Source organism: Anomaloglossus baeobatrachus, chromosome 9 (genome assembly GCF_048569485.1).
Source record: "Anomaloglossus baeobatrachus isolate aAnoBae1 chromosome 9, aAnoBae1.hap1, whole genome shotgun sequence".
Taxonomy (NCBI): Eukaryota; Metazoa; Chordata; class Amphibia; order Anura; family Aromobatidae; genus Anomaloglossus; species Anomaloglossus baeobatrachus.
This window is the reverse complement of record NC_134361.1, coordinates 208,360,287-208,374,730: the sequence shown is the minus strand read 5'-3', so window position 1 is coordinate 208,374,730 and position 14,444 is coordinate 208,360,287. Positions and strand designations below refer to the sequence as shown.

Genomic DNA, 14,444 nt, shown 5'->3' with positions numbered 1-14,444 from the left:
ATATTCCCACCAGTGATTACCAGACGACCTCTTCCACATGGTGATGATATTCCCACCAGTGATTACCAGATGACCTCTTCCACGTGGCGATGACGATCCCAGACCAGTGATTACCAGACGACCTCTTCCACATGGTGATGATATTCCCACCAGTGATTACCAGACGACCTCTTCCACATGGTGATGATATTCCCACCAGTGATTACCAGACGACCTCTTCCACATGGTGATGATATTCCCACCAGTGATTACCAGACAACCTCTTCCACATGGTGATGATATTCCCACCAGTGATTACCAGACAACCTCTTCCACATGGTGATGAGATTCCCACCAGTGATTACCAGACGACCTCTTCCACATGGTGATGATATTCCCACCAGTGATTACCAGACGACCTCTTCCACATGGTGATGATATTCCCACCAGTGATTACCAGATGACCTATTCCACATGGCGATGACGATCCCAGACCAGTGATTACCAGACGACCTCTTCCACATGGTGATGATATTCCCACCAGTGATTACCAGACGACCTCTTCCACATGGTGATGATATTCCCACCAGTGATTACCAGACGACCTCTTCCACATGGTGATGATATTCCCACCAGTGATTACCAGATGACCTATTCCACATGGCGATGACGATCCCAGACCAGTGATTACCAGACGACCTCTTCCACATGGTGATGATATTCCCACCAGTGATTACCAGACGACCTCTTCCACATGGTGATGATATTCCCACCAGTGATTACCAGACAACCTCTTCCACATGGTGATGATATTCCCACCAGTGATTACCAGACGACCTCTTCCACATGGTGATGATATTCCCACCAGTGATTACCAGACGACCTCTTCCACATGGTGATGATATTCCCACCAGTGATTACCAGACGACCTCTTCCACATGGTGATGATATTCCCACCAGTGATTACCAGATGACCTATTCCACATGGCGATGACGATCCCAGACCAGTGATTACCAGACGACCTCTTCCACATGGTGATGATATTCCCACCAGTGATTACCAGACGACCTCTTCCACATGGTGATGATATTCCCACCAGTGATTACCAGACTACCTCTTCCACATGGTGATGATATTCCCACCAGTGATTACCAGACGACCTCTTCCACATGGTGATGATATTCCCACCAGTGATTACCAGACGACCTCTTCCACATGGTGATGATATTCCCACCAGTGATTACCAGACGACCTCTTCCACATGGTGATGATATTCCCACCAGTGATTACCAGACTACCTCTTCCACATGGTGATGATATTCCCACCAGTGATTACCAGACGACCTCTTCCACATGGTGATGATATTCCCACCAGTGATTACCAGACGACCTCTTCCACATGGTGATGATATTCCCACCAGTGATTACCAGATGACCTATTCCACATGGCGATGACGATCCCAGACCAGTGATTACCAGACGACCTCTTCCACATGGTGATGATATTCCCACCAGTGATTACCAGACGACCTCTTCCACATGGTGATGATATTCCCACCAGTGATTACCAGACGACCTCTTCCACATGGTGATGATATTCCCACCAGTGATTACCAGATGACCTATTCCACATGGCGATGACGATCCCAGACCAGTGATTACCAGACGACCTCTTCCACATGGTGATGATATTCCCACCAGTGATTACCAGACGACCTCTTCCACATGGTGATGATATTCCCACCAGTGATTACCAGACGACCTCTTCCACATGGTGATGATATTCCCACCACTGATTACCAGATGACCTCTTCCACGTGGCGATGACATTCCCAGACCAGTGATTACCAGACGACCTCTTCCACATGGTGATGATATTCCCACCAGTGATTACCAGACAACCTCTTCCACATGGTGATGATATTCCCACCAGTGATTACCAGACGACCTCTTCCACATGGTGATGATATTCCCACCAGTGATTACCAGATGACCTCTTCCACGTGGCGATGACGATCCCAGACCAGTGATTACCAGACGACCTCTTCCACATGGTGATGATATTCCCACCAGTGATTACCAGACGACCTCTTCCACATGGTGATGATATTCCCACCAGTGATTACCAGACGACCTCTTCCACATGGTGATGATATTCCCACCAGTGATTACCAGACAACCTCTTCCACATGGTGATGATATTCCCACCACTGATTACCAGACGACCTCTTCCACATGGTGATGATATTCCCACCAGTGATTACCAGATGACCTCTTCCACGTGGCGATGACGTTCCCAGACCAGTGATTACCAGATGACCTCTTCCACGTGCCGATGATGTTCCCAGACCAGTGATTACCAGATGACCTCTTCCACGTGCCGATGATGTTCCCAGACCAGTGATTACCCGATGACCAGACCATCCACTCTCAGACTGTGAGGAGTGGCCAGGATTGGGGTGGATGGCCAGTAAGAGCTGTGGAAGGAATCTGAGGGAAGCTCTTCCAGGCCTCTAACATTAAGCCAAAAAGAACTCTATGACCTGATTCGAGACTAGCAAGCACCTGAACTTTTAGCGTCCAGACTTAATGAATAAAATCTTATAAAGGCAGAAGTTAAACAGTCAGACAAGAGAAGAGAGGAGAGGCTTCTCAAACATTTTAACATTCTAAGATGAAGAACTTGTGTCCTGCACTGAGATTCTGGGAATTTTACTTCAAACGGGACTAACGGAATATGGAGCAGAAGATTGGCGGTTTTTATAGACGGCTCCATTACAAGCTTGAAATGTGTCCTGCACAATGGTAGCCGTTCTGCGTCTCTTCACGTTGTCACTCAGCAAAACGTAAAAATGTGAAAATCGTATTACAGAAAATCCGTTCTCATGAACATCAGGGGTCGATCTGAAGATGGTGTTCTTCTTCTCTTGGACACCAATCTGGATATACACAAGATCATGGCTTCAGGATATCCGGCAAAGAAAGATCATTGGACAAAAGTGTCATGGCCGACAAGGCAAGAAATGATGCCTCTGCAAATATCATCATCGCGCTACTGGTGGACAAGAACAATATCATTCTCCACCGCGTCCGATTACGCTAGGATTAGTGAAGAAATTTGTTCCGGCTTTGGACAGATCGGGAAATTGCTTCAAGTACATTTGTAGATCACTCCCTGGACTGAGCCTGGAAAAAACAAAAGCCGGAGTCCTTGATGGTCCTCGTATTTGTAAACTCATGAATGATTCCAATTTTACCACATACATGAATGACTCCGAGGCTTCGGCCTGGAAGAGGTGTGTCTCTGTTGTGAAGAAGCACTTGGGTAATCACAGAGCAGACAATTACGAAGAATTGGTGCAAGACATGCTCGCTAGCCTCAGAGATGTGGGAGTTAGTATGAGCATAAAGATGCACGATCTCTACAGCCATTTACACAGAGAACCCCTGAAGACTTCAGGAAGGAACAAGGCGAGAAGTTCCACCAGGATATGAAGGTGATAGTGGAGAGATATCAACGCGGATGGGAAACATACGTGACAGCAGGCGAGAAGCACACGTGACGGCACCAGACGGGTCTCGCACGTGACGGCACCAGACGGGTCTCGCACGTGACGGCACCAGACGGGTCTCGCACGTGACGGCACCAGACGGGTCTCGCACGTGACGGCACCAGACGGGTCTGGCACGTGACGGCACCATACGGGTCTCGCACGTGACGGCACCAGACGGGTCTCGCACGTGACGGCACCAGACGGGTCTCGCACGTGACGGCACCAGACGGGTCTCGCACGTGACGGCACCAGACGGGTCTCGCACGTGACGGCACCAGACGGGTCTCGCACGTGACGGCACCAGACGGGTCTCGCACGTGACGGCACCAGACGGGACGCGCACGTGACGGCACCAGACGGGACGCGCACGTGACGGCACCAGACGGGACGCGTACGTGACGGCACCAGACGGGACGCGCACGTGACGGCACCAGACGGGTCTCGCACGTGACTGCACCAGACGGGATGCGCACGTGACAGCAGGAATCTCCTATGTGATATCCTGATAACACAGTGAAGGAAATCGCAGAAACAGAGTTTTTTGAAGCTTTGCCATTAATGACTTTTAATAACTAATATTGTATTAAATCAAATCCTACATTAAAAATAATAGTAGTAATAATAATAATAATAATAATAATAATAGTAAGAGTAATAATAATAGTAATAATAATGATGATTTTCAATTGAGATGTGTTATTTATTAAATATCTTGGAAACTGCAGCCAGTCCTGCAAAACCAGCGTCACACATGTAATCAGCTCCATGAACTTTATATAAAAGTGCGGGCACCAACATCACTATATACCAGTGATAACCGCGCGACCCTCATGTACCACCCCAGACCACCAGGTGGCAGCAGAGATGTCGTCTGTCTCATTGTCCTGAATACATTTATCACCGGAGATATGAGATGGGATTTACCACTAGAGAATTCTCTGATATATCTTCTGGGAATGGCGTCTGTGGAAGGATTAGTGGACATTAAAACGAGGGCATAGCGTCTGATTATAATTGATTAGTGGGGGCTTATTCTGTTACATGACACAAGCAGATTTCTCTTTAGTGCATTTTATAATTTGCTCATGAATCATCTGGTATACGAGACGTACAATACTCAGATATCGTTTGTTTCCTCACCTAGGATAATCCGGGCGTTTGTGCGAACCATGAAGTATGCATATGGCGTGCGCTTTCAGGTGAAAGGTTTGGAGAACTTTCAGATTGATGAACCCTGCGTCATCATCTCCAATCATCAGAGCATCCTGGACATGATGGGTAAGACCGGAGAAACTGATATAACCTCCAGATATTACATGTGACTGATATCAGCCCCTCTTATAACGCTCCAGTGCTGATATAACCTCCAGATATTACATATGTTACTGATATCAGCCTCTCTTATAATGCTTCAGTACTGATATAACCCCAAACATTACATATGTTACTGATATCAGCCTCTTATAACGCTCCAGTACTGATATAACCTCCAGACATTACATATGTGACTGATATCAGCCTCTCTTATAATGCTCCAGTACTGATATAACTCCAGACATTACATATGTTACTGATATCAGCCTCTTATTACGCTCCAGTGCTGATATAACCTCCAGACATTACATAGGTGACTGATATCAGCCTCTTATTACGCTCCAGTGCTGATATAACCTCCAGACATTACATAGGTGACTGATATCAGCCTCTTATTACGCTCCAGTGCTGATATAACCTCCAGACATTACATAGGTGACTGATATCAGCCTCTTATTACGCTCCAGTGCTGATATAACCTCCAGACATTACATAGGTGACTGATATCAGCCTCTTATTACGCTCCAGTGCTGATATAACCTCCAGACATTACATATGTGACTGATATCCGCCTCTTATTACGCTCCAGTACTGATATAACCTCCAGACATTACATATGTGACTGATATCAGCCCCTCTTATAACACAGTACTATATAATTGTAACTTGCAGTACCGCTCATCACCATTAGCAATAGGTATCTCTTCCCATTGACAGCTATGTTACAGCGCCCCCACCTCCTATGTGTCCATATAATATAACCCGTCTCTCATCACTGCACGTTTTCCATAATGGCTCTGGACGTGCGGAGACGACTCGTATCCATCTACGGTCTGCGCACTCTCTGGAGTCTCCATGGTTCTTGTCTTCAGTTTAAAGCTTCAGGACCAATGAATGTTCTCTGCCCCGGCCCCACAGCTGTGCGGCTAGCTGGGGTACAGCACATACATTACTCCCCCCTCCCCATCACCTCTGCCCCCGGCCCTCAGCTGTGCGGCTAGCTGGGGTACAGCACATACATTACTCCCCCCTCCCCATCACCTCTGCCCCCGGCCCTCAGCTGTGCGGCTCGCTGGGGTACAACACATGCATTATTCACCCGTCCCCATCACCTCTGCCCCCGGCCCTCAGCTGTGTGCGGCTCACTGGGGTACAGCACATACATTACTCCCCCCACCCCATCACCTCTGCCCCCGGCCCTCAGCTGTGCGGCTCGCTGGGGTACAGCACATGCATTATTCACCCGTCCCCATCACCTCTGCCCCCGGCCCTCAGCTGTGTGCGGCTCGCTGGGGTACAGCACATACATTATTCACCCGTCCCCATCACCTCTGCCCCCGGCCCTCAGCTGTGTGCGGCTCGCTGGGGTACAGCACATACATTACTCCCCCCTCCCCATCACCTCTGCCCCCGGCCCTCAGCTGTGTGCGGCTCGCTGGGGTACAGCACATACATTATTCACCCGTCCCCATCACCTCTGCCCCCGGCCCTCAGCTGTGTGCGGCTCGCTGGGGTACAGCACATACATTACTCCCCCCTCCCCATCACCTCTGCCCCCGGCCCTCAGCTGTGTGCGGCTCGCTGGGGTACAGCACATACATTACTCCCCCCTCCCCATCACCTCTGCCCCCGGCCCTCAGCTGTGTGCGGCTCGCTGGGGTACAGCACATACATTACTCCCCCCTCCCCATCACCTCTGCCCCCGGCCCTCAGCTGTGTGCGGCTTGCTGGGGTACAGCACATACATTACTCCCCCCTCCCCATCACCTCTGCCCCCGGCCCCACAGCTATGTGCGGCTCGCTGGGGTACAGCACATACATTACTCCCCCCTCCCATCATTTCTGCTTCGTTTTATTAGATTGCGCTGATTTGTTCGACTGCAACCAACATTTAAGATATTATCTGTCCAGGTGATTAAAACGAATGTGTCTCCGGGGGGCGCTGCCGCTCTGATCCTCGCCTCTACACTAAGAAACCATTGATTTTTGTCTCTGAGTTTTGAAAGGTATATATATAATAGACTGCGGCCGCGTTTGGCATTATATGGGGATAGATTTAAGGGAGGAGGAACCATTTATTAGGTTCTATAATGGATGGTACAGTAGAGACGGGATCGGATCCACAGCTGCATATACAGTCATATGAAAAAGTTTGGGCACCCCTAGTAATGTTAACCTTTGTTCTTTATAACAATTTGGGTTTTTGCAGCAGCTATTTCAGTTTCATATATCTAATAACTGATGGACTGAGTAATATTTCTGGATTGTAATGAGGTTTATTGTACTAACAGAAAATGTGCAATCCGCATTTAAACAAAATTTGACCGGTACAAAAGTATGGGCACCCTTATCAATTTCTTGATTTGAACACTCCTAACTACTTTTTACTGACTTACTAAAGCACTAAATTGGTTTTGTAACCTCATTGAGCTTTGAACTTCATAGGAAGGTGTATCCAATCATGAGAAAAGGTATTTAAGGTGGCCACTTGCAAGTTGTTCTCCTATTTGAATCTCCTATGAAGAGGGGCATCATGGGCTCCTCAAAACAACTCTCAAATGATCTGAAAACAAAGATTATTCAACATAGTTGTTCAGGGGAAGGTACAAAAAGTGGTCTCAGAGATTTAAACTGTCAGTTTCCACTGTGAGGAACATAGTAAGGAAATGGAAGAACACAGGTACAGTTCTTGTTAAGCCCAGAAGTGGCAGGCCAAGAAAAATATCAGAAAGGCAGAGAAGAAGAATGGTGAGAACAGTCAAGGACAATCCACAGTCCACCTCCAAAGACCTGCAGCATCATCTTGCTGCAGATGCTGTCAATGTGCATCGGTCAACAATACAGCGCATGTTGCACAAGGAGAAGCTGTATGGGAGAGTGAAGAGAAAGAAGCCGTTTCTGCAAGCACGCCACAAACAGAGTCGCCTGAGGTATGCAAAAGCACATTTGGACAAGCCAGTTACATTTCGGAAGAAGGTCCTGTGGACTGATGAAACAAAGATTGAGTTGTTTGGTCATACAAAAAGGCGTTATGCATGGAGGCAAAAAAACACGACATTGCAAGAAAAGCACTTGCTACCCACAGTAACATTTGGTGGAGGTTCCATCATGCTCTGGGGCTGTGTGGCCAATGCAGACACCGGGAATCTTGTTAAAGTTGAGGGTCGCATGGATTCAACTCAGTATCAGCAGATTCTTGACAATAATGTGCAAGAATCAGTGACGAAGTTGAAGTTACGCAGGGGATGGATATTTCAGCAAGACAATGATCCAAAACACCGCTCCAAATCTACTCAGGCATTCATGCAGAGGAACAATTACAATGTTCTGGAATGGCCATCCCAGTCCCCAGACCTGAATATCATTGAAAATCTGTGGGATGATGTGAAGCGGCGGTCCATGCTCGGCGACCATCAAACTTACCTGAACTGGAATTGTTTTGTAAACAGGAATGGTCAAATCTACCTTCATCCAGGATCCAGGAACTCATTAAAAGCTACAGGAAGCGACTAGAGGCGCTGGATTTTTGCAAAAGGAGGATCTACAAAATATTAATGTCACTTTTATGTTGAGGTGCCCATACTTTTGCACCGGTCAAATTTTGTTTAAATGCGGACTGCACATTTTCTGTTAGTACAATAAACCTCATTTCAATCCAGAAATATTACTCAGGCCATCAGTTATTAGATATATGACACTGAAATAGCAAAAACCCAAATTGTTATAAAGAAAAAAGGTTAACATTAATAGGGGTGCCCAAACTTTTTCATATGACTGTATAATGGTATCAGTCTGATATTCCAGACCGTCTGATAATCCAGCAACGGGAAAGATCAGCGCGGGTAGAGACGGCATACACTTGTCCAGCACCCGGGATTCTGGTAATCTGGCATCTCCAGACTTGCTGGATTATTGGAATTTTACATCATCGTTGGCTGTTGTACTGCACATACCTTTGGTAGCCTGTAAATACTCTGTGCTGCTGTGGCTATGTGTTCTGTAGCCCTGGACTGATATATCCTGCTGTCTTTAGTTGTGATGGTGTTCACTGACACATTGTAACAAACCATGCGCTGTGAGGATGATCAGAGCTCTGCAGGTTTTCAGCTTCTGAATGTAAACTGGGAACAAGCAGAGATCTTGAAAATGATGAGGAATGAAAAAGCGGAATTGCAATTGATGGTGACGATTTATTTACACGGAGACACCGACCTGTCTCAGAAAAATGATGGCCGTGTCGGATCGGACAAATCATCGGCCCACTGATTTTCCATCATGATGCGCTCTGATCGCGAGCTGAGGGGCAATGAGGATGTGAATGTGTCGCCCGGATGTCGTGACATTTATGTATCTTTATGTTTCGTGCAGGTCTGATGGAAATCCTGCCGGATCGCTGCGTGCAGATCGCCAAGAAGGAGTTGTTATTCGCCGGCTCTGTGGGGCTTGCCACCTACCTCGGAGGGGTCATTTACATCAACAGGAAGCAAACGCGTGACGCCAAGACGATCATGGCCGGGGTGGCAAAAGCCATGACTGATGACAATGTAAGCGAACAGTTAATGTATATATCACCGACCGTCTGATTCGTCTCTCCACCCTGTGAGGACTTAAACCGCGGTGACACAAATCCTCGATTCACAAAATGTTTACCGCACGCTGACTTCTGTCTCCTCTCGCTGACTTCTGTCTCCTGTCACTGATTTCTGTCTCCTCTCGCTGACTTCTGTCTCCTCTCGCTGACTTCTGTCTCCTCTCGCTGACTTCTGTCTCCTCTCGCTGACTTCTGTCTCCTCTCGCTGACTTCTTGTCTCCTCTCGCTGACTTTTGTCTCCTCTCTGCTCGCTGACTTTTGTCTCCTCTCCTGACTTTTGTCTCCTCTCCTGACTTTTGTCTCCTCTCCTGACTTTTGTCTCCTCTCCTGACTTTTGTCTCCTCCCCTGACTTTTGTCTCCTTTCCTGACTTTTGTCTCCTCCCCTGACTTTTGTCTCCTCCCCTGACTTTTGTCTCCTCCCCTGACTTTTGTCTCCTCCCCTGACTTTTGTCTCCTCCCCTGACTTTTGTCTCCTCCCCTGACTTTTGTCTCCTCCCCTGACTTTTGTCTCCTCCCCTGACTTTTGTCTCCTCCCCTGACTTTTGTCTCCTCCCCTGACTTTTGTCTCCTCCCCTGACTTTTGTCTCCTCCCCTGACTTTTGTCTCCTCCCCTGACTTTTGTCTCCTCCCCTGACTTTTGTCTCCTCCCCTGACTTTTGTCTCCTCTCCTGACTTTTGTCTCCTCTCCTGACTTTTGTCTCCTCTCCTGACTTCTCTTTCCTCTCCTGACTTCTGTCTCCTCTCTGCTCGGTGACTTCTGTCTCCTCTCTGCTCGGTGACTTCTGTCTCCTCTCCTGACTTCTGTCTCTTCTTTGCGCGCTGCTTCCTGTGTCTTCAGTGGATCTCAGCACTGACCTCTTCATCTCCTGCAGCTGAAGGTTTGGGTGTATCCTGAGGGCACCCGGAATAACAGCGGAGATCTGCTGCCATTCAAGAAAGGAGCTTTTCATCTCGCTCTTCAGGCAAAGGTGAGAACCTGGTGACAATCACCGTGGCTGCTTCATAAGTTCAGTACGGGGACTGTTTTTGGTCGGACTATGAATGGGGCTTGGAGAATGTTGTGTATGGGAGGCAGTGCAGGGACAGGCAGGGAAGACGGACCACTCTGTTACCATCACCATGTTCTGGCGACTGATACATTAGCTCAGCACCAGCTGCGTCCAGCACCACACCTCAGTCATCACAGACGTGGCAGTGCTACTGTTCAGCGAGTGGTGGCAGCGACCTAATAAGTCATAAAATTCAGTAAGAATTCAAGATGGGGAATGTAGTGTCTGGTTCTCCACAACTGTATCTCATACACATTAGATACACAGGTAAGCAGACAGTATCACACAATAGGATTGGATACACCGCTCATTATACAGTATCACAAAAGAGTATTAGATACACGGTTCTTTATACAGTATCACACACTTTCTAGTTTTAGATTTCCAGTCCCTTTAATTCTTTCTGGTTCTTTGTGCTTTTCTAGGCTCCCATCATCCCAGTGGTGTATTCCTCCCTCACCAGCTTCTATGACCGGAAGAAGAATTTATTCACAGGCGGTATGTAATGGGCCAAGGAGACTGGGTGTGACGAGCCACCGAGACTGCGTGTGACGAGCCACCGAGACTGCGTGTGACTGGCCACCGAGACTGCGTGTGACTGGCCACCGAGACTGTGTGTGACGAGCCACCGAGACCGTGTGTGACGAGCCGCGGAGACCGTGTGTGACGAGCCGCGGAGACCGTGTGTGACGAGCCGCGGAGACTGCGTGTGACGAGCCGCGGAGACTGCGTGTAACGAGCCACCGAGACTGCGTGTGACGAGCCACCGAGATTGCGTGTGACGAGCCGAGACTGCGTGTGACGAGCCACCGAGACTGCGTGTGATGAGCCACCGAGACTGCGTGTGACGAGCCACCGAGACTGCGTGTGACGAGCCACCGAGATTGCGTGTGACGAGCCACCGAGATTGTGTGTGACGAGCCACCGAGATTGTGTGTGATCAGATTATGTGTGACGAGCCACCGAGATTGTGTTACAAATCACAGATTGTGTGTGAGGAGCTACCGGGATTGTGTGTGATCAGATTGTGTGTTGAGCACACCAGCTTTAGCTCCTCCGCCTGCTTTGTGGGTGGCGTCTGTTCTCCCTCTTTGAGGTGGGGGGATTCTCTGCTTTCTGTGGCTTGTGGTGTCGTGATCACACTGAGAGATTGGAGGGACTGCGAATATTTGTCTCACACTCAGATACAGGAGGGTCCCTGGCTGTGGAGCCGGGGAAGGGAGATGAGCGGAGGATGGCTGCCCCCTGCTGGACCCTGACACTTCTTACACACATCACCTATTACTGGACACACAAACTGCCGGGATCTTTACCCTATGGATGAGATTTTGCAAGATATTCCGTTATCGGGGGCAGATGAGTGCGTAACTCGTGATAAGGGTTATGTCTTCATCCTAAACAGTCCATCTTCGGATGTAACCCCCATCATCAGTAGAGATGCTGGATCCAGGGGTCATTGCCATCTGATTCTTGTTCCGTGGAGTACGAGTAGATGGCACTACATATTTAGGTGGTACAAACCCAGTTGTAGAGAGGTATTGATGCGTGTCCTGCTTACCTGTCCATGTGACGACCAGCTGTGTACTCCCTGTAGAGGGCGCCATTATTTTCCCATAGTCTGCAGCCTTTGTTATGTTTATATTCCTGGGAATGATCACACCAGGGTCTGGGCCACCGGCCGGGTCACTACACCGGGCCTCGCCAAAGCCACCTCTGTCTACGATGGAATCTGCCTGTCCTGCTGCCACTTTTCAGTAGTCGAATGCCCTGGAGACTTCAGTTTCTCTGGTGATTTGCCCCATGATATGTTTGGTTTTCGTAATCTTATGCTTCCTTATATTTTCAGGGATAATCAAAGTAGAAATCCTTCCGAAAATAGAGATTTCAAACCTGAAGGACGAGGACGTCTCTGCCTTGTCAGAGCGATGCTTCCATGAGATGAGGCAGGTCTTCTTCAGACTCTCGGGTAAACCGTTACCTCCCCCCAAACAAAGCACTTCAAGCCAATAGATGCGGTGATAAGAGACTGAGACCCCGCCACCCAGGACGAGGAATCGGAGGTGGCACCACGGCCTCATGTACCACGGATGGTACAAAATAATCCACGCTGCTTCATTGTGGTGTGGGAACATTGCACTCAGTTAGTCGTGTCATCACCGATTGTGGACTTGTTCCCCTCCTGCGGGTAAAACGTTTCCCTTGTACGTCTGTTGTCGGCCATAGGAATGGCTCCTGTATTCTCAAGTGTTTGAGACTGAACCAAATTCTTGCACAAAAGTCACATTTCTCCGACGTGAAGACCTGAGGTGCCAAACAGCGCTAATGCCTGAAAGGTGAGACCCCCACAACTCCCGACTGTGGGGACCCCAGCAAGGCCTATGTGATGCCAGACTTGCACTGACTTATTAGATGCCAGCACAGAGCGGAGTGGGGGTCCCCAGTCACCAACGCTCTATATGTATGTTTTATTATTTAATAGACTCTGTCACGGGGGGCACAAATGTATTGAATGAGGAGCTGCTGCGAACGAGGCCCCAATATGATCAGCAATGTAGTGCCTGGGCCATGAATGTCACGAGATATCAGCTTCCATATGGTTTCCCTATAGGACTATTGCCTCGTGGAGGCACCTCGAGGGGCTGCTGTACGGGCAGAACCCTTCCCAGGTGGAGGCGTCCATGCTCCATCATTCAGTGAAGCTGCGAACCCCCTTCCCAGGTGGAGGCGTCCATGGTCCATCCCTCAGTGAGGCTGTGGACCCCCTTCCCAGGTGGAGGCGTCCATGCTCCATCCCTCAGTGAGGCTGTGGACCCCCTTCCCAGGTGGAGGCGTCCATGCTCCATCCCTCAGTGAGGCTGTGGACCCCCTTCCCAGGTGGAAGCGTCCATGCTCCATCACTCAGTGAGGCTGTGGACCCCCTTCCCAGGTGGAAGCGTCCATGCTCCATCACTCAGTGAGGCTGTGGACCCCCTTCCCAGGTGGAGGCGTCCATGCTCCATCATTCAGTGAAGCTGCGAACCCCCTTCCCAGGTGGAGGCGTCCATGCTCCATCCCTCAGTGAGGCTGTGGACCCCCTTCCCAGGTGGAAGCGTCCATGCTCCATCACTCAGTGAAGCTGCGAACCCCCTTCCCAGGTGGAGGCGTCCATGCTCCATCCCTCAGTGAGGCTGTGGACCCCCTTCCCATGTGGAAGCGTCCATGCTCCATCACTCAGTGAAGCTGCGAACCCCCTTCCCAGGTGGAGGCGTCCATGCTCCATCCCTCAGTGAGGCTGCGGACCCCCTTCCCTGGTGGAGGCGTCCATGGGGTCCTGTGCGGAGAGGGCTCCCTGCACAGGCGGTGGGTGCCGAGCTCTGATCGCTGCTGTTGCCCCCATTATTCTTTGAGACCAGCAGTGACATGATGCACTCTCTCTCTCTCTCTCCCATTCGCCCCGGCAGGTTAATGTTTGGGGTTTTTTTATCCCTCTTGCAATTTCTTTTTCTTCACTTTTTGGTATATTATATGGTAAAGTTTTGACTCTTAGAAGAAAAGAGGAAAAATCTAAATTGAAAAATGTGCCCTGAAGGGACTAAAGGCTGCGCTGTCTGTACTGACCCTAGTGGGGTCCTGTGGCATCGGGCTGGGGGTCCTGTGCTGGGATCGTACACAAATTTCCAATCATTTAGTGGAGACTTGTAAGAAATGTTCATAAAACCAAAGTGCCTTCATTAAACAACCCAAATGCCGCCGTTTGTTGTGTCGCCTCTGTGCTTTACGGGAATGTCCACACTCTGCCTTTTTCAGAGGAGTCCCCTGCGTAATCCGCCTGAAATAGCGCTAAAGAAACGTCACAAAAATGAGCGTACACGTTATATGATAAAATAAAAACTAAAGCTATAAAAAATGACCTCAATAAAAACTACAGCTATAAAAAGTGACCCCAATAAAAACTACAGCTATAAAAAGTGACCCC

At 49.0% G+C, this 14,444-nt stretch overlaps 1 protein-coding gene across 1 annotated transcript in view; it reads left to right on the top strand.

Moving 5' to 3' along the window:
* The window catches only part of AGPAT2 (1-acylglycerol-3-phosphate O-acyltransferase 2), a 30,719-nt gene extending 16,502 nt beyond the window's left edge, over positions 1 to 14,217 (top strand). Inside the window, exons 2-6 of the mRNA XM_075324340.1 lie at positions 4,679 to 4,812; positions 9,217 to 9,392; positions 10,313 to 10,408; positions 10,915 to 10,987; positions 12,336 to 14,217. Of these exons, the coding sequence (XP_075180455.1) occupies positions 4,679 to 4,812; positions 9,217 to 9,392; positions 10,313 to 10,408; positions 10,915 to 10,987; positions 12,336 to 12,499 (643 nt within the window). The 3' untranslated portion in view covers positions 12,500 to 14,217. The remainder of the gene's footprint in view (positions 1 to 4,678; positions 4,813 to 9,216; positions 9,393 to 10,312; positions 10,409 to 10,914; positions 10,988 to 12,335) is intronic.
* Positions 14,218 to 14,444: the final 227 nt, after the last annotated feature.